Source organism: Magallana gigas, chromosome 6, assembly GCF_963853765.1.
Source record: "Magallana gigas chromosome 6, xbMagGiga1.1, whole genome shotgun sequence".
NCBI classification, from domain to species: domain Eukaryota; kingdom Metazoa; phylum Mollusca; class Bivalvia; order Ostreida; family Ostreidae; genus Magallana; species Magallana gigas.
In genome coordinates this window covers 25,533,901-25,553,960 of record NC_088858.1, presented here as the reverse complement: position 1 = coordinate 25,553,960, position 20,060 = coordinate 25,533,901, and the positions used below count along the sequence as shown (strand labels likewise).

Genomic DNA, 20,060 nt, shown 5'->3' with positions numbered 1-20,060 from the left:
AATTGGACTCATTGACAATAAAGAATTGTTAATTAGTAAAAGACAATAACATAAAAAGTCGCAGCTTAAGCATCTTGCATTCAGACGTAATTACCAGGTATCTTGCATTAATAAATTCTTACCTCAATATATACATAGTACATTTTCGCATGTCGACATATAAATATCCTGCATGTCAAGATACTGTATATATAACACGAATGTTGATTTAAAAAAAGTGTTTCAATACACCATAAATTACGTCAGTTACTGGGGTTAGTAAGTTAATTAAATCATATCAATAAAGCATTCTTTCAAAAAGATATGAAACTTGCTTGTCAATATAATTTTCTTGCATTTAAAAATATTTATATCACATATAATTAATAAAGTCCAAATATATAGTTGATATATTTTTTCAGGCATGTTGTTTAAATTCTCTTACATGTCAGGGCAGAAGTATGCGAGTTTTAAATTCAATCTAAATTTATGATCAAAACCATTGTGTATTGATTAATTCTACGTATTTTACCATGAAAAACACCAACAGTTAAAATATTTCACAGCAGTAAATCATCATTGTAAAAATTATTATGCATATAAATGATTCCCTAATGCAAGGGACAAGTGGAACTTTTCATGGGGATTGGACCTCATGCAGTGTATCTTGTGGGAACGGTGTCGTATAATTTAAGGTCCGCTCTGTAAAATGGTCCGGGGCGGACCATAAATGTTTACATTTAAGGTCCGCCTTTGCAATAAAAGGGTCCGGCCCGTATAAGAAAAGGTCCGCCTAACATAAAAGGTTCGGGTATATTTTTAATTTGTATTTTTTTTCTCAATTTCGAGTATTTTGTTATAAAATAAGTGGCATCATTTTGTAACTCTTTAAAAGGAGCACTTACCCGAGGTGAGTTGGTAAACATCCATCACACAGTGTAAATGAAAATACATTATTTTACATGTACATGTAGTTAGGACACACATAAACAGTTTAAAACTGTTGGGTTTTTTTTAATTTCAACATTAATTTTGCCAGTCGATGTTATAAAAACAGGAAATGAAACTGATTGGTGTCATTAATAAAACAATGGCTTCAGTTAGGTGTTATACACACACACCACCCTGCAGGTGTGAAGGGTTCACACCTTCGAATTCAGGTATTTGACTTTTTGAAATGATCATGTATTTTAACAATGGATATTTTATACGTCCTATTTTTGCACATCTTTCCAATACGATACACGCTTAAAAACGTGACCCATTACAAAATTTTAAGATATTAAGCACAGTCCTGTAAGATTAGTAAAGAGCCACATTCCTTCGGATGTCTTAGCAGTTTGTATCTTAAAAGAATTTAAGGGGATTCTGTTCCTTAAAAAGAAAATAGTTGTGTGTAAAGGGCAAATGTTGACACTCCGTCCGGTAAAATTTTATTTTAAATTCCTGCCTGCTACACGCACATATAGTATTAGGGTTTTTTTCTCATAAGTATCATATGAACATTATGAAGTGCATTTCTTGGCCCCTCGCCCAAAAAAGAATAAGAAGGCCATTAGATGAAAATCAATACCGTCAGACAAATAGGACAAACCGACCGTAATATTTTAAGATTATTTCAACGAGACACATTGGATTTCAGGCCTTTGTCACATTTTTAAAAAGTCGTCGGATAAACTCAATTATAAATTTGTTTTACTACAGCAACTTCTCTTTCTTAACATTACATTAAGTTTTCGGTCTTTTTAGTGACACAATACATGTATATATACATGTACCGGGTCTCATTCCTTTAATTGGAATATCTTACGATGAAAATCAATTATTTAAATACTATTATAAATAATGTGTAACTTTAATCTGAATAATTTAAAAAAAAAAACCCTATGCTAAAGTCACTTTTATGTCCACTCCAACAGTAAGAAGATCAAGTGAAAAATATCTCTACAAGAATCAATATTAAAAAGTAGGGAGTGGGGGGTGGCCTTTCCCTGATGCTATGTGCCTAATGGTTAGGTCTAACTTTGCAAAAAATGTGGAGCCCCCCCCCCCCGGTTCCGATGTCTATGCCATGTATGACTATGCAGTTCTTTTAACGAGGCGGACCTATTCTTGAACTATACATGTAATATTGGGTCCTACCTCTGAAATAAAAGATCATCGGGTCAACATACTGTGAAGTTTTTTGCATATAGCATTTCAATGGGGCGGACTTTTTCTTGTACTATGATATTGTGTCCTACCCTCTGAATAAAAAATAGTTATCGATAAACATCCATACATTATTAATATGTATTTACCTACTTGTTCTTAATTCCTTGTTTAATTACATGTACTGACATGTTGATTTTTTTTCAACGAGCGGACCTTTTCTTTAGCGATATTTTATAAGATCATCGGGGTATATAAAACCAAGTATTAATATTAGTATCAATTATCTGCATCCAGCATTTCAACAGGCAGACCTTTTCTTGAGGCATAATATTGGGTCCTACCCATGTATTGAAAGAACATCGGGGTCATTCAAAGCAAGTATCAAATTGAATAAGAATTTTAATTTTCTGCATTCGGTATTTCAACAGGCGGGCCTTTTCTTGAACCACAGTATAAGGTCCTATCCCTAATATAAAAGATCATCAGGATAAATCAATACAAGCATCAATATGAATATTAATTATCTGCACTCAGTATTTCAACGGGGCGGACCTTTTCTCGAACTATACTATTGGGTTCAACCCACTCAAAAAAAGATCATCATTAAATGAAAGTTAATGCAAGGGTCAACTTGATTAACTACATGCATTTCTTATTTAACAATGATACATGTACCATTGCTGCATCGAGACTGATCTTATCTTGGGATATGAAATTAGGCACTTTTCCAACATGGAAGTCAGAGAGAGAGAGAGAGAGAGAGAGAGAGAGAGAGAGAGAGAGAGAGAGAGAGATTAATCTATACCAATGAAAGACTGCATGCTTCTCTTAGACACTATCCCTTTTGATAAGGACATCAATATTTTACTCCACGGAGATACATATTTTTCTTTAAACCGCAAGGATATTGTTTTTTTAAGGCAGTTTCAAATATATTTCTGCATTAAAGCGCTTTGTTACATAGCAATTTTATCACAAATTATACACTTTGCACCTACATGTTGTTATTTTCTTCCTCAACGCAATTTTTGAAAGTATCAGTTCTGTCTTTAATTTTTAATAGATGTGCTTTCAGAGAAATCATAACTTGGACATATCAACAATTTGAATTTTGTAAACGTTATCGATGGAAACGGATTTACTTATTAAGTGTTTACTTGTAACCAAATCCTTGCTTAATTACATGTATATTATATACTATATATTTTATACATATAAAAGAATTGTACGTTTGATTAAAGGATGTGGGAATAAGTCTTTGAGAATAATGAGGTGATCAAATACTGTGGGGAATAAACACTTATACTTTTTTTTAGCAATATTGCATGCACATTATGAAGAGAGTCAGAGAGAGAGAGAGAGAGAGAGAGAGAGAGAGAGAGAGAGAGAGAGAGAGAGAGAGAGAGAGAGAGAGAGAGAGAATATTACTACAACTTTATCACTTTCATTACTTTTTTAAACACTTTACCGGTAGTCAGTTAAAACATGCTTTTTAATTATAGGTACAAGTATTATCTAATTAATTTCATTTGTCTTTTCACGTCCTTACAGCTACCACAGTTACGTATGTACGCTATATTGTCAACGTATACCCTCTGTTACGGTAATCCACATATGCGACCTTTTATTATTTATCTTAAACTAGTGATAAATTTACCTAGATATCTATGAATTATTAATATATTATAATAACTTTCTGGTCTACTGAAAATAAAAAGACAATCTTAGTTGCGAAGAACACTATACAGCGGAGACATTTTTTTTTCTTTCTCAGCTCAGTGGTGTATTCTGATTGGCACAGGTGTGAATGCCTGCAGGGCTTCTTTTACCCGTGTTCACCTGTTGTGAAACCCTCTGCTAATACATTATACACACCGGAAGAGATTTAAAAACAAAGGGACTACATGGTGTGTGCAAATTATCGACAAAATACTCCTGGTTTTCTTTTTTCAGATTCTTAAACAATTAGTCAAAATCTAACCCGCTATCAATGTTTGATATTCCACAAAGTAATTTATTAAAATAATACGGTCATACATAAACCATACGCAAATGGCCGACTGGATTATGTAAACAAAGACATCTTTAAGATACAAGTACATTAGCAAAAGAGAATAATTAATTCATTTAACTTTAATAAATGACTACGGGTAGGACCTTTTCTTATAGGGGAAAGCCGTACCTTAAATGTTAACAGTAAGGGTCCGGCCGGACCATTTTAAGGGGCGGACCTTAAATTATACGACAACGGCACGCAGTCACGGCGAGGAATTCGGTTTGACAGTTGTGGAAATTCACAGAATCTTGACTTAGAAACAAGGCCCTGCAATCAACAGTCCTGTCCAGGTTACTTACTTTTCGCGTAGACATATTTTTTTTACCTCCGCTTTCTCTTAAGGGCGAACGTATTTTAAATAAACAGTTTTTATACCATAGTAAATGGTGCCTGGAGTGCCTGGAGGCAGGTCTATGACTGTAATAAATCCTGTGGGGGTGGAATACAGGTCAGAAACAGGTCTTGTGACAATCCCTCTCCATCTTATGGTGGACTGCCGTGTATTGGTGATTCCCTGCAGACAGCCTCCTGTAATACTCAACAATGCCCAGGTACATTTTATACTCTCTATACGATCAGTATTGTACACGCTTGTTGAACGTCAGGTGTAAAGAAGAAAAATGACCCCTGGCCCTAGGTCTTTTTTCTTCAAAATGATCCAATTATTCTACAGCTGGGGGGGGGGGCATTATTCTACGTCGAAAAATGACCCCCCCGTCGTTATTATACGGGGGTCGTTATTCTTCGTAACGAGGGCCAACACGATGCACTTTTCCTCAATGATATAGTAGCCCACACAGCCAGCAAGCTTAAACTCGAATGGCTGTATCATCCTTACATTGTTATCAATTTTACTTGTAACATTTTATCATATTCAACATGACATAATGCACGGGGCACTGAATATTGAGTATATTTATATTAATTTGTCTTTAAAATTCTCTTTTGCAGAATTTATAACACTTACCAACCCCATTTTATCAACACGTAGTATCATCAACAGGGAAAAAGAACCAAAACATTGGTACATGTATATTCATTTTGTCATCCCATATTTAAGAGTAACGGAAAATTAACATTAGTAACATTTTAGCCTGGTAACCAAAAAACGTTACTTCTAAATATTAAATGCACTAAATTGTAAAATTTGTTTAACTTACAAGTATTAAGGATCATCTCTACATTGCTCAGCAAGGTATAAAATAAATCGTAAAAATTACATTTCCCAGTATCTTTGTCTGATAACAATGCGAATTGATTTTGAAATGTATACTAGTAGTCCAATACGTTTCATCAACGACTGCATGTTTTAATATTAAATGGTGTTTTTTTAATATTAAATCCTACATGTATTTAATCGTACAATTACCAAAAATTAATTAAATATAAGTAATATGGCATCATTCTTTGAATATTACATACATGTATGAGATATCGGGCTCTACTGGATTTGATCACCTGCGACCATACTTGATCACCCAATAATACTTTATTCCTTAAGTCAACAAAAGTAAAGTTATTAAATACTTGGTACATGTATAATTTGCATATTTTTTTCTTTTAATTCAACAAAAGTTCTTTTTAAGCACTTTGTTATTTTCAACTGTTATATAGCAAGCTACTAGCAGCATTTAATCTTATTTCTATGGTGTTTTAGATCATCCAGTGAAGTGAAGTCTATCTGCGTGCAGCCTTTCGTCTTTTTTATCTCCTTGAGGTTCAACTCAATCACCAAGTCCAATTGTTGTTTATCAAGCAGTATATTAACAAGCGTGATCGTATAGTTTTGTCAAAGTTATAACATCAATTAAAAGCAGCCCAAATCAAAGATGTCAAATAATCCAAAGTCAAATAAAAGTCTGTCTAACATAATTTTACAAGGGATTATTTAACATTTTACTTATAATTGACAGTCCCAACTAGTTTGGTCCATCTATGATGACCATGAGTGAACATTAAGTGTTCAAATTCCAGAGTTATAATTTATTTCTTAATAAAGCAAAATGTCAGAACTGTCTATCAAAGAGTACGAATGCAGGTTTTGGGTCTCAGGGTGTCTTAGTCCCCCAACTGGGTATGATGCATCGCTTGTAAGCTTAAACGCATTATACATTCATTTATACATGGCTTTAAGGTTACAAAGGTTAAATAGATGGAACAAGCATTACATTGCTAACTTGCAGTACCAAGGCCGTCATTGCAGACACGTGATCGCAAAGATGACAATTTGTTGATAATTTGTTTATATATTTTCAATTTGGATTTACTGTGCCCGAATTTCGTATCTGATTATTTATAGTCATTTAAGACTAAGATTATCCAATTATCCAAAATTATGCAGGCTTGAAGTCTCCCATCTGAGTATGACGCATCGTTTTCGTACAATATTAGAACCGTTTTAAAAAGAGCTTGGACTTTCAGTGGGATGTTACTATCTAGTTTGCTCATCAAAACAAGCTGTCAAATATTGACTTGCTTTCTTCTAATTCCCTAAGAGAACCTCATTAGTATTCATAGACTGTCAAACCAGGAAAGTTGTTTGCCAAGATCTGTTCTGCTGTGTGAAATTGACACTGTTTCAGCGAAATATACATTTCTAGGTGAAGTCGGGCGAGTGTCATTGCGTTCAATACATTCATATTTATTAGCCAATGACTGAACAGTTAACCATGAGTAGACCCCGCCTTCGTCAAATCGGAGTTTTTCACGTACTGCCCAAAGTCCAAGCGCTTGTTAAAACAGTTCTAAAAGGTCATATATAAAATTATACATTCATGGTTTAAAAGGTTTCAAAGGTTATATAAAACATGCGATACATGACTCAGTATAGAGTACAAGAGCTATCGATTCAGACACAGAATTTCCAAATACGACAACTCATTTATAAACTCCCAATTTGGATATTTGTGCCTGCATTCTACATCTGGTTGCATAAAATCATTTAGGAATGTCGCGTAGTACTACAAGAGTCGCAGAGTTCATTCTGTTATAGTTATCGTTAGTTCATTACAACAATTCATTGCGCAATATCTAAGAATACATAAGTATCATAGTGACCAATTTGTAATACCAACAATTCAAAGTCATGGCATGGCTATCTGGTTACATATCTGGTTGTCATATGCACATTTTCAACTTTCTTGAACATCTGGGCGTATTTCAATTAAAGTTTATAAAACACACTTTGATATTAAAGTTTGTTACACGGAATTCAGAAAGCAACAATTCCCGCTTGTAAGTTTTGATTATCACAAAAAGTTTTAATAGAGTTGGGCGTTTGTAAAATTTCCTCATAAAGATTCACTGCCTGCTCCAAAATGATAATACTTAAAGGTTTTTCACGTCGTCCATGCATTGTTTTATCTCGGATAAAAAAGGGATTAGAACCATTTTAACATGGCCTTGGACTTTCATTAGGATGTAACTATCTATTTCTTGCGTCATAACAAGTTAAAAATGACGCGGTTTCAAGCGAAATTCACACCGATGGCGTAGTCTTAGTTAACTCAAAGGCTAGACAAACCTTGTTGATTTCAAAGAGCCATAGCTGAAATGCCAGCAATGAAATAGACAGCCCTACGTCACAATGCTGTTTGACACAAATACCCAAAGCCCAAGATCTTGTTAAAATGGTTCTATATTTAAGGGAACATGTGTCATAGATTAATTAAGTACATGAAAAATGAAATAAAATTTCCGAAATTTTATTTTTTGGCTAATTTACTGGAAACGTTATTTTGCATGAGAGAGAGAGAGAGAGAGAGAGAGAGAGAGGGGGGGGGGGGATATGTCGATTGGATTTTTATTGCATACATCTGTTTCATAGGACAACAAAAGTCTTTTCATTGTGAGATGTGAGCCTGCTTATACATGTATGCATAAATAAATATAATAGTTATGGATTGATAATAACCAATGTGATCAAATAAGCTGTGAAGACATAACATGTGATGAGAATTTTATCTGATAGTTGTTGCAGTTAAAGATTGTTACATCTTTATGTATACATTTCATATGCATGTAAATATTAGTTCGGATGAAATGATTTGAATTTACAACATTTGAAAAGATTTGACTTATATGAGAAGGTAAGATTTTCACCCGAAAATTTAATTTACTAAATTAAGGTTATGAAGTAACCATAACTTTGTCTAATCATTAACAGCTGAATTTATTTACATTTATTTTTAGTTTCAACGCAATGTTATTTTCATTAAATTGTAAAATCTAAATAAATAAACAGTTTTTGTGGACAGAAATTTTCCAGAGCGAGAGTTTTATCTATTCGAATCTGATTTGTATTAAAAGATCTCAGTCAGAAGTAGTTGTTAATGGCTTGTTACAGAAGTATATAAACAGTTACTCGATGATTGAAATCGCTTAAACATATTTCAATAATTCCTTGCAGAATAATGGATGGAAGCAAAGTGTTTCTAACCATTGCCGTCCTCGGGACACTGCTGGTGGTGTCTTTGCTTGCTGCTATGAAGGCCTTCATTACTGACCCGACCAGCAACGACCAGCAACAAGCCACGATTCCATTGGTACCGGAAATGTTTCGTCAGCGCAAAGAACTCAACGTTGAAAACTTCAACGCCAACACTTGCTACGAACCAAAAAGTTTTAAACCAAAGATCATACTTCAAGCAAGAAAATTGAGATACGATTTTAGAGATATGACTAAGAAATTAAACAACGAAAAGGTCGCTATGGATGACGCTCGTTTGCTAAGTTTGATAAGAAATTACTGGATTTATAATCCTTCTCTTAAGCAGTACAAATTTTACGACCATAGAATCGACTATTCCTCCGGTCAGTCATCCCTTGTCGACAGTTTACTGAATAACAAGGTATATATCTATTACAGATGAAATTGTGTTTCATAAAATATATCTGCAAATTTGCCACTGCTCATTCAGAACAATTAATATTTATTCTATTCATACATTCAACTGAATTCCAGGAGAATGGCTTCTATGTAGAATGCGGTGCGTACGATGGTGAGACACAGTCTACTACCCTGCTTTTTGAGAGATACCGGAAGTGGCAAGGATTGCTGATCGAACCCGATCCGACGAGTTTTCAAAAGTTGATGCTCAAACATAGAATGGCTTTCATTTTAAACGCGTGTGTCAGTCCTTATCCGTATCCATTGACGGTAAGAAATAAATTACAATGAATATGGCATTTATTCATGTGACTTGAAACAAGATATATTCAGTCTTAATATTGATGTTTCGTACACAATTGCAACTTCTCGGGCCTTTTCTTAGGAACTCGGAAAAACACATCGAATGTATGAAATCAAACCGGATGTTAAATTTTTTTATACAAAATTGAGTCCCTTCCGATGAATTTAGTTATCTGCAATACGGCCTGGTATGTCTCTTTTTTGGTATATTTTACGGTATATAGAATGAATTTAATGAAGCCTTACTTAAACATCACCAGATCAAGTTTTATACAAAAAAAAAGGGGGGGGGGGGGTTGTTGTCACGGACGCCTATCAAAGAATCTATTTTAATCAGATTGATGTAATACATTCTAGGTGTTTTTCAGAGCTTTGTCGGACAGGCCCGAGAAGTTCGTAAAATGTGCTTCTTATCGTCATTTCGGTACAAATCAAGTGTATTTAGTGTAATAAATGTAATGTTGTGTGATGAATATTTTCTATTTCTTCAATTTATCTTACAGATGAAGATGTCAAAAAGAGGCATTTATTCGAGAATCGAAGTCAACACAACAAGTCCATTCACTTATGTACAGTGTTTTCCATTACATTCAATACTACTTGCTTTAGATTTACAAGCTGTGGACTTTCTAAGTTTGGATCTTTCTGGAATAGAGTTAGACGTTTTAAAGACAATGCCACTGAAATCGATAAATATAGAAACATTATCCATTTCGTGTGATCGATGCAGTGACAAAAATGAAACAGACATTATTTATTACCTGAAATCCAACAACTACAAACTCGTCACAAAAATTGAAAATTACAACATGCTGTCAAGGGATTTGATATTTATTCGGAAACATTCGAGCGCGTGAAGTTTTGTTGTTGTTGGTTTTTTTTGGAAACGAACTGAATAAAGACTAGTTATTTTCTCTTAATACTTCATCAAAATAACCACTATGATACCTTAATGATATTCCAAAGTGCACGTACCAGCCTTATGAAAGGGGCATGGTCCCGATTTTGGTCAAAAATTATTTTTTCGATTTTAATGTTTACAATGCTTTAGTAAGGCATTTTTAATAGGCAACCAAAATTTGAGTGTCATTTGATGAGTTATAAGCGAGTTACAGAGCTTACTATTCTTCGCTATGTAAACAAAGCGTTTGTTTACATTTCGAATGTTGAAGGGGAAAATCCCGTTTTATACCTTAAATAAATGTGTTAATCGTTAGGAACTGTTTATTTATGCTTTAAATGAATAATAAGATAGACAAACTACCTTTAAAAAGATTTTTTTATTGGTTTATTGAACCTATGTAAACAGATACAGGACACGGGCCTTGTTTACATGACGAAGAATTGTGAGCCCTGTATCTTGCTTAAAATTCAACGACTTGCATCCAAATTTCATTTGATCATTAGAAATACATTCCTAAATCATTGCAAATAATAAAAACAGAAAAATAAAATTTGACCAAAATCGTGACCATGCCCCTTTAATATATTGTACATACATGTATACAGCGATTTCCAATTTGAACAAATACAATTTTAAAAATACATTGTACAGTGTGGCTTTAAAAAAAAAGGATATTAAAATTTGTTATTTTAAGAACGAATATAATCATTTGAAATATTATTTAGAATTGTGAAAACAACCTTGGTTGGTTTTGGACATTGGTTTGATTGGTTTTTTTCTATTATTTTTTCAGCTTTATTTATTTGTTATTTATCTAAGTTTTGTTTAATTATTTCTTGAAGTTCATAACACGTTATAGTTTTACATGAAAAGTGAAATCTGTGGAAATTCTTTAATTAATTTGAATTACTGAAAGAGGAAAAAATCAGTTATATCTCTTTTTTTTTAAAGGCATGATAAAAAATCTTGACATTTTTTTAAATTCAAAATATGATCGGGATCGAGATCTCTATATCATTATGACATCATCATAGCAACGTCATCTAAGTGATGAGACTTGATGTTGTGAAACTTGTGCAATTGTGTGGTTAAAAAGGAAAATTGATTATCAGATACGATGCCTAAAAAAGAACAACGACCATTCAACCCCATTACTAGACATACCGAGGACCATTCCCTTGTAAGTACATGTACATTTGTTACAAAACAGATTGATAAAGATTAATACTGCTTGTCTCTTTGAATGACATCAATGTTTCAACTAAATTGTTTCTAAAAATCGGTTTGGCTGAATGAAGAATGTTGTCAATATCCCTCTGCTATTAATTTTACCATATCTTTTTTAAAAAATTTCATATTGTTTTTCATGAAAGTCAATATCAATAGATTCAAATGAAACAAAGTTGATGTGATGAAGTGCTGCTAGATTTTTCAAAAATTGATAATGTGTCTAATCATGATATGAAGAAAACTAGACATAGTAGGCCTAATTAGAAAAAGCAAAATTTTACCATCGCAGCATAAAATTAAAAATATTAACTGTATATGAAAATAATATATAGTTATATACATTGTCAATTCATATAAGAAAACATAATGAAGCGCTGCTTTTCTGTTCAGGTTTGTAACAAAAACTGCTTCAATCAGCAAGAGTTATCTTCCTTTATCATAGACAATTGGAGGTTTTACATACATGTTTCACATACGGTACACGATACATTGCCACAGTTTCTAATTAATCAGAAAGATTTTCTGTTTTTAAATTTGGATAAGATGTACATGTAAATGGATCCATATGTTTTAGAAATGCTAAAAATGCTAAACCAGTCGCGAGAGCATTTTGTTATAACACAAAAGGGGATCAAATGAATGATCTTCCAGTAATTGGTATGATCTCAATATAGGGATATATTGTCTTGAATAAAATGTTATATTGTTATTTTTTAATTTTGTTGCCCCATATCTGCTCTCTCAGATAAGAAACCCCTTATTCAATTTTAAGCATTTGAAAGATTCAAACGACAATAACTAAGACTAGAGTTTGCAATTGTCTTTGTCCCTTTTTTGTTTTAGAAATGCTAAAAGAGAGAGAGAGAGAGAGAGAGAGAGAGAGAGAGAGAGAGAGAGAGAGAGAGAGAGAGAGTAAAGGATTATACAACATCTCTTATCATACAACATTATACAAAATTTGTTATAAATCACGAATATGTTTCTTGGCAAGCAAAATGACATACGTTTTATTAACTGAGTAAAGAAATATTCATACAATTTGTAGAACAGTTATTTATTCGAGTCAAAGTTAATCAGTCTCATTCTCTGGCCAAACACGTACTGTTCATGTACTGAACTAGTACATAAAATTAAGTAATATTTTAAAAAAAGTTAATCCATGTATACATGTATACATGTAGATATTGCCTGATTAAAATTTTTTGATAAATACGATTCGCTTCTAGCATTTTTTTTTGGTAAAAGTTTTCTTTACTTTTTTTCTCCTTCCAAAAGTTTGGGTTCAGTTCATTTCATTCAAATTTTTTTTATAATTGAATATTAAATAAATGTCGCCTTCCAACATAAATTGGAGCCCGGTGTAACGAAGAATTTTGACCCGGGTTGAAAATTGACCCGGGGGTCATTTTTCCACGTTGAATAATGAGACGAAAGGTGTTGAATAAAGACCCTAATCCGTTGAAAATTGACCCGCATCGTGGAATTTTGATCATGAAACCGGTTCAAAATTCAACAGCAAAGAAGCACAAAATAAGGAATCAATATTATAACTTGAGTTTATTTGATTAAAGATTATCAGTTTATACATATTTATTCTTTATATTTATATGTTTCAAGGGGGGTGGGGTGGGGTTAAAAATGAAACTTTATAAATGAATATTTTTTAATTGACATATTATCCCTTTAAATATGTAATAACTATTTTATTCATAATAAACTTTTCGCGTATAATTGCTGTTTTGAGTGATATCTATATATTTCTTTAAAAAATATATGTTTTTTAAGAATATTTGTATATGTCACAGGATTAATTATTTTAGTTAATTAGTATTCATATTTGCGTTCACTTATTTCAACATTTCATGTTTTCATTTCCCATTGTTCATTTGTTTACATTCACACCGCTTCATTCATTCATACAATCATTCATAGTATGATAGTAGTACGAGAGGTCACGTGGTTACGTTTGGCGGGTGGATCAGTGAATGAATGGGTGTGTTAGACTGGTTTTTCGGGTTTAAGTGAGTGAGTGGGCATGTCCGTTTGCATTATCGAATTTTTAGCACGAACTTTGATTTAATATCACGATGCCACCCAAGACAGACGGTTGAATTATTAAGCTTTATATCTTGTCAACCCGACTATTATCTTAGTTCATATTGCTGTTGTACTTGGTGAGTTATTTTAATCAAATATGTGTAATTTAAATATTATTTAACTAAAGATAAATTTAATGAGTGAATGTAGAGAATGCCAGTTTTTTAGTAATATTTTATTGTATATGATTATAGATCACCTAGCTGTACTTGAGGAAACCATTTATTCGATATACAAATACAACAATAAATATTCAGCGTCATTTCCACAAAAGGCCTTGGAGTTCATAATTGTTCCCAAATGTAGCCCAGAATATTATATATCAGCTACCCCTTGACATATACATAATTACACGTTAAAATATTCAATGCAGTTAAACTCCATTTTTTAAATTCGCTGGAGAAGTGTACAAATGTAAATATTTTAAAAATTACAATACATCATATTGTTTAATTTTGGTTTTACGTTCACCCAGTAAATTGAAACTTTGATATTGTTCATTGTATATTTTCTGGGTGTGTGCAAATACAAAATGTAGAGTATGTCATATTGAGATTTTTGTGCTCGCACCCACTCAGTTTGTAAAAACTGTGATTATCTGAATTTTGTATTCACACCTATCCAGCCAATAACTGTACAAAATGATGATATGCTAACATGTACTCTTTCATGAATAATGCTGTAGTAACTATATCTTGAAAGCCTTTTTTTAAATTCTATTTGTTACGTAGTTACTAGGGTAACTAAATATCATCAAATCGCTGATTTTTTTAGGCATAAACAATTCTGCTTCATGGAATCTGTAGCAAGTTAGCAACCTAATTTTTGTACAGCATGACAATAAAATAATTTTGCTTTAATAGTTTCTAAATTGCTTTGATTACAAAAATTTATCATAAATACTAACAGTAATTGTTTTCGTCAATAAATAGGTAAATTGCATTTTTTGAATAGAAATATGTAGAAGAAGATCATACAGCAGCGTTGGAGTAGATGGTTGACCTTCCTATCACAGCCACCTACATTATTAATTCAATTTAAACGTGTTTTATTGAACGGAATGTTCAAATTATTGAATGGATTGGATAAGAGTCATAGCCTATGTTAACCCTTTCAAACATACAAAGTCAAGAAGAAATTATCTATAGTCATAAGAATATAGTATTACAAGTTTACAGAATATTATTGATATTATGTGCATATAAGACAGGGGATACTTGAATATTTATCTAAATATTTATCATATATGATTGTACGACATATTGTTGGTAGACATGTTGACTCACACCTACATTAACAACCTATCACCTTCATTTATACCTGCAGGGATTCAAACATAAGAATGACATTTTCATGATCCAGCCCATTTGAAAAGAACAGTAAATAAAAGGGGACTATATACATGTATTAAGTAAAAATATACATGTATAATACTTAAATAGGTTTAAACCGTGTAACCTAAGAGAATCAAAAACGCTTTGGAGCTCTAATATAAATATAAACATGGGAAACAATTTTACAATTTTATCTATATGAAAAATCAGAACTACCATAAAGTAAATAGTTCATATAATAAGGTACACTAATGTCAATAAGTTGTTTAAAAAGTTCGTCTCTTTGTTGAGTATATCTTGGATATCCAGGGGGAAAAAATCACATTTCCTTCAGATGCAGACCTACACTATAAACATCGACTCCCATCAGTTTAAAAAATCCTTAAAGTAAGCTTTACTAGCTTTATTCCGTAATTGACGTAAAATAATATTTCCTATTGCCTTAACTGAAATTTTTGTAAGCTTTAGGTATATTTTGTTTTTTAAGTTTTGACTTAAAGAAAGATAAAATTGATGAAATTTCTTTCCTGCATGAAGATTATTCCATAATTTACATGTAGACGGAGCAAAGCTATTGTAATAAGTATATAGTGGTAGATAGTAAAAAAGCTCATTCGACCTAAGATTATATGTATGTTCAGTTAGAAAATATGATTGAATTCAATCTAACATATCGTGTAGTGCTCAACCATTTATAATCTTGGAGAATATAATTAGTTTATGTTTATCCCTTCGAGATTGTAAGGTTTCCAAATTAAGCTCACAATATAAAATGATTTTAGAAGAATTAACTCTGATCCCTTTCACTGTCCTGGTTGCTTCAATTTGTACATGTTTAAGCAAATCGGATTTTCCTTGATACAGCTGCTCCAAACAACATCACCATATTCCAGTCTAGGTCTGATAAAAGCCGAATTTTAACAAGTGTTTATCTATCAATTGTATGCTTGATTAATCTTAATATATTCAACTTTTTGCATGCCTTTTCATGTATACCATTAATATAATTAGATCAACCATCCTCCGACTGTATATTTAGATGCAAACCTACTTTTTTAAAAAAAATTGATAACATTTTTGCTGTATGCTATATGTTTTTAATTTTGAGGAAATATATTACGTCAGTTGCCTGTGTTTCTAATTTACTGGTAATTAATGGAATTGAAAACTCACTGATAGTTCTAAATAAATTGCATTTTTTAAAAAGAACTATGACTCTGCATATGCAGAAAATTGGATGGTGCTTCAATAAAGTTAATCCGACAAGTTTATGAAAAATTATTGTTAAGTATATACGAGTATGTATAATACAGTATACATAAAAAAAAGATAAAAATATGACAACCATTCATTTATTTTTTTGTCAGGGATGCTGACTGCTTCAAATTAAGCATAGGCATTTGTCATTATATCCTTTTGTCTTGATATAAATATATATACCCTTTACCCAATAAAACAGTATAGAGGTTATATTTTCAATTATTAGAAAACACAACGCCAGGTGCTTGTCGAATAGAGCTCTGTTGAATTGCCTTAAAAGTGACAATAACGGGCAATACATTTGTTAGATATATTTATCAGAGATTATGAAGTTGAAACTTAAAATTCTGTCACATGAGGGAATGAAAACCATGTCATCTATGTCAAAAAGTATTCTAGCCCTACTCGCCTGTTCCATTCCGAAGCAAACGGTTATTTTCTTAGCTTTATTTACATAGTATAGTAATAATAAATGGATAACATATTTTCAGTCTCAAAATTAAATGATTAATTGGACCTATCAAGCTTAAAGAAATTAGCCCGTCCGCATATGTATCGGACAGTATGAACATTTTAAAACTAAAACTTTCAAATATGTGCATGATTGTACATTTAAACTGTGTAGAGTAAGTTCCAGTTCAGATCAAAACTCTGAGGTTGGGGTCAATTCTCAACAGGATCAATTTTCAACGTGTCGATGTCTTCAGAGTTTAGAAAAATCTTTCTCATACCGTTGAAAAATGACCCCGGGTATAAATTTCACGATTTTGGTCTCAATTTTCAACGTTGAAAAATGACCCCCCGGGTCAATATTCAACATTGAAAAATGACCCCCGGGTCAATTTTCAACCCGGGTCAATATTCTTCGTTACACCGGCACTGCCTCCCTTATTGCTACATGCCTTAGTAATTGTGAGTTAACATAAACAAAGTAATATTATTTTCTACAGGAGTTATCTCTCTTATCAGAGGGATATTCAACCTTAACAGGCCTGTGTAAATCGCAGAACATGAATTCAAATCCGCCTGGGGCTTTTGTTCACATTTACTGAATTTAATTTTTGAAAATTTGATTTTGAAAGAAATTTTTACGCATATTTGACTTAAACACAGTAACTTCTTATTCATCATGTTGTCCATTATAATTAAATTAATAATTTTCCTTTGGTTGAGAAACTATTTTATATTTTCCTAGTGTAGTAAAAGTTAAAAACGATGTCTAATTAAAAATGAGAGGCTATTGTCATTTAATTTCTGTACCACTAAATCATTTGATATAATATTAAACAATTTATCATTAAATAGCGTTTGATTTGGTCACTCTTCTTTGCATCTCTCTCTCTCTCTCTCTGTTACTTTGATTTTTTTATACTCTTTAAAGGTAGAACTAGATATAAGCGAACTCGACCCCTCAAAAACATTGACAAAGGAGGAGGTAGAAGCGGTAAGCCTACTTATTTGTGTATTCTTGACCTTGTTTATCATTTTTTTTATTCTCTCTCTCTTTTAACGAACCCAAGATTTGTTTTATTTTTTGTTTTGTTTCGATGGCTGTAGTGTATGGTCAACAAATAACCCATCAGATATATCACAGAGACCAAGCCCGTTTTAACATTAATTTCAATGTAACCATAAATATTTATTTATGGTTACATTGAAATTAATGTTAAAACGGGCTTGGTCCCTGTGAGATATATCTTTAACTTTCACAAATTAATTGTTTACATTGAACATACTTTTTATAGTACCAAATTCAACATATATTAAGTAAAGTCAAATTTTTACGGCGCTCTTCTTTTTAAGGAGGTTAAAAATGATCATTACCATACAGCCCTCTTAACAAAATATTCATTAAATTCTAACTATACCTAACCATATAGTATACATTTGTACGTCACCCGTATAACCCGTTACAAATCATAACTTTCTTTTCAAACAGTTCCTTGCTCAGCCAACGGCTAGATTTGTGGAGTTGGGTCCAAGGGTAAGTTTTTTCGTTGAAAGTTTAATTTTATTTCCAGTCATCATTAAAATTGGAACCATTTATTCATATGTACCTGGGTAATTTATTAAGGGGGACAAAATATTGAATTCAATTTTGATATTCCTTCATTTAGCCCAGCAGACCTCCAAATCCGGATGCGTTACATGACGGTGACATGGTATGTATATATTGACACATTTTGATGTTTATATTTTCATCAATGACTTGTAATGGGAAGGTTTGAATATATATAGATCAATTTGTAACAAATGTAAAAACAAAAATATCAACCAAATAAAGGAGAGAAATCAACAATAATTATTGTTAAACATTTGTAATACAAATTGTTTATTATTTTTTCATCAAACATAAAAACAAATTTCCTTATCATTTAAAAAAAATCCAAATGCTTGTAGATGATTAATTAATAATATTTCTTCCAGAGAGAATTCATTGACGAGGTTATAGATGAGGCCATAGAAGAAATGTTATATGGCGCAGAGGTATGGCATCAACCCCAGTCTAAAAAGCTTACAGTATCAATGTGATTAAAAATGTACTTCTCATGCGTAGAAAAATTACTGTTACACATACAATCCCCATCCTCTCTCTTCCACATTTTTGTTAAAGCCTTGTTTATATTAGAATAATTTCATTTTTATATGATTAATAGTAAAACTATACGAAGCATTTAATTATAAATTTGATTACAGGCAAACAGAATTGCTGAAGTGGACATTCGAAGGGCATTTTTTGATGCAACGAATATTGCATACAGACCAAGGAAGAAAGTAAGATTACAATTGTCGTACGTTCACTAGTAACTTAAAAGTCCAAATTTGTTCTCGGAATCCTCTTTTAAGGCGGTAATTTGTACTTTAGCAAAACATTTATAAATGTGTGTCTTTTCTTTTCAGAGAAACATTCTCAGAAGAATTCTCGGCTACTGTACAGCCTGTTATTGTCGACGGCGCTAAATTAATCTTTCTTGTTATTTTCTTTTTTAAAAACATCTTTTCTGAAAACTTTCCAATTATAGTTACGTTTCATTAAAATTTCGGTTGAATGAATTTGATTGGTTTTTTTGTTGTTTTTTTTTGGGGGGGGGGGGGGGGGGGGAGATTTATCGCATGCATTTTCTGTTCGATTTAATGTTAAATCTGCACATCTTGTTCTGAATTGTTAAGTTTCATCCATAATTAATAAGTTTAGTTAAAAAGTTTGCAATTTGGATAAAAGAAATGACTGTATTGATTTAATCATCTATACGCCAACAATCTAGTTAAAAACTAGAGGTACTGTGAGCAAGCTCACAAATGATACCCCCCGCTAAGAAAAAAATCATAACGCGTGTATTTTTGCTATTATAGAAAATATTGGATGAATCTATTTCACTGTCCATTTTCTATAAATAACAACTGCTTTATTTTTGAAAACTGTTAATCTTTAGCTTCTAATACTTCCATTAATACAAGACATGACACAGACAGAATTTAGCTTTTTTGAAACAATGACCTTGAACTTTCTCAATTGATCTTGGGTCAAGGTCATGACACACCCTTAGGTCATAAGTAATCTTTGTGTGAAGTAAGAACTTCAAATGTTTCCCCATAAGAAAGATATGGACCGGACACGAATTTTGCACTTTTTCTGCCAGTGACCTTGACCTTGTCCGAATGACCTTGGGTCAAGGTCATTACACACCCTTAGGTCATAAGAAATCTTTGTGTGAAGTAAGAACTTCCAATGTTTCCCCATAAGAAAGATATGGACCGGACACGATTTTTGCATTTTTTCTGCCAGTGACCTTGACCTTGCCCGAATGACCTTGGGTCAAGGTCATGACACACCCTTAGGTCATAAGCAATCTT

General features: G+C 32.3%; 2 protein-coding genes and 1 long non-coding RNA gene across 4 annotated transcripts; all 3 read left to right on the top strand.

Annotated features, from left to right (window-relative positions):
• Positions 1-4,379: 4,379 nt before the first annotated feature.
• LOC136276649 (uncharacterized) lies at positions 4,380-6,025 on the top strand. The gene is made up of 4 exons (XR_010715201.1): positions 4,380-4,479; positions 4,570-4,740; positions 5,141-5,213; positions 5,847-6,025. It is a non-coding gene; the product is annotated as an uncharacterized lncRNA (long non-coding RNA).
• A 2,067-nt stretch (positions 6,026-8,092) lies between these two features.
• Positions 8,093-10,496, top strand: LOC109620671 (protein Star). The gene is made up of 4 exons (XM_066088143.1): positions 8,093-8,277; positions 8,598-9,039; positions 9,153-9,347; positions 9,884-10,496. Exons 1-4 carry the CDS (start codon positions 8,270-8,272, stop codon positions 10,235-10,237), a joined length of 999 nt encoding a protein of 332 aa, XP_065944215.1. The 5' UTR covers positions 8,093-8,269; the 3' UTR covers positions 10,238-10,496.
• An 827-nt stretch (positions 10,497-11,323) lies between these two features.
• On the top strand, positions 11,324-19,259 carry LOC105343855 (uncharacterized). 2 transcript variants are annotated; one of them, XM_011451352.4, is made up of 7 exons: positions 11,324-11,464; positions 17,587-17,649; positions 18,145-18,189; positions 18,323-18,367; positions 18,633-18,692; positions 18,903-18,980; positions 19,107-19,259. In XM_011451352.4, the coding sequence occupies exons 1-7, from the start codon at positions 11,402-11,404 to the stop codon at positions 19,164-19,166; spliced, it is 414 nt and encodes a 137-aa protein (XP_011449654.3). In that variant the 5' UTR covers positions 11,324-11,401; the 3' UTR covers positions 19,167-19,259. The 2 variants fall into 2 exon arrangements, with proteins under 2 accessions (XP_011449654.3, XP_034326577.2); XM_034470686.2 differs by lacking the exon at positions 17,587-17,649.
• The last annotated feature ends 801 nt before the right edge of the window (positions 19,260-20,060 follow it).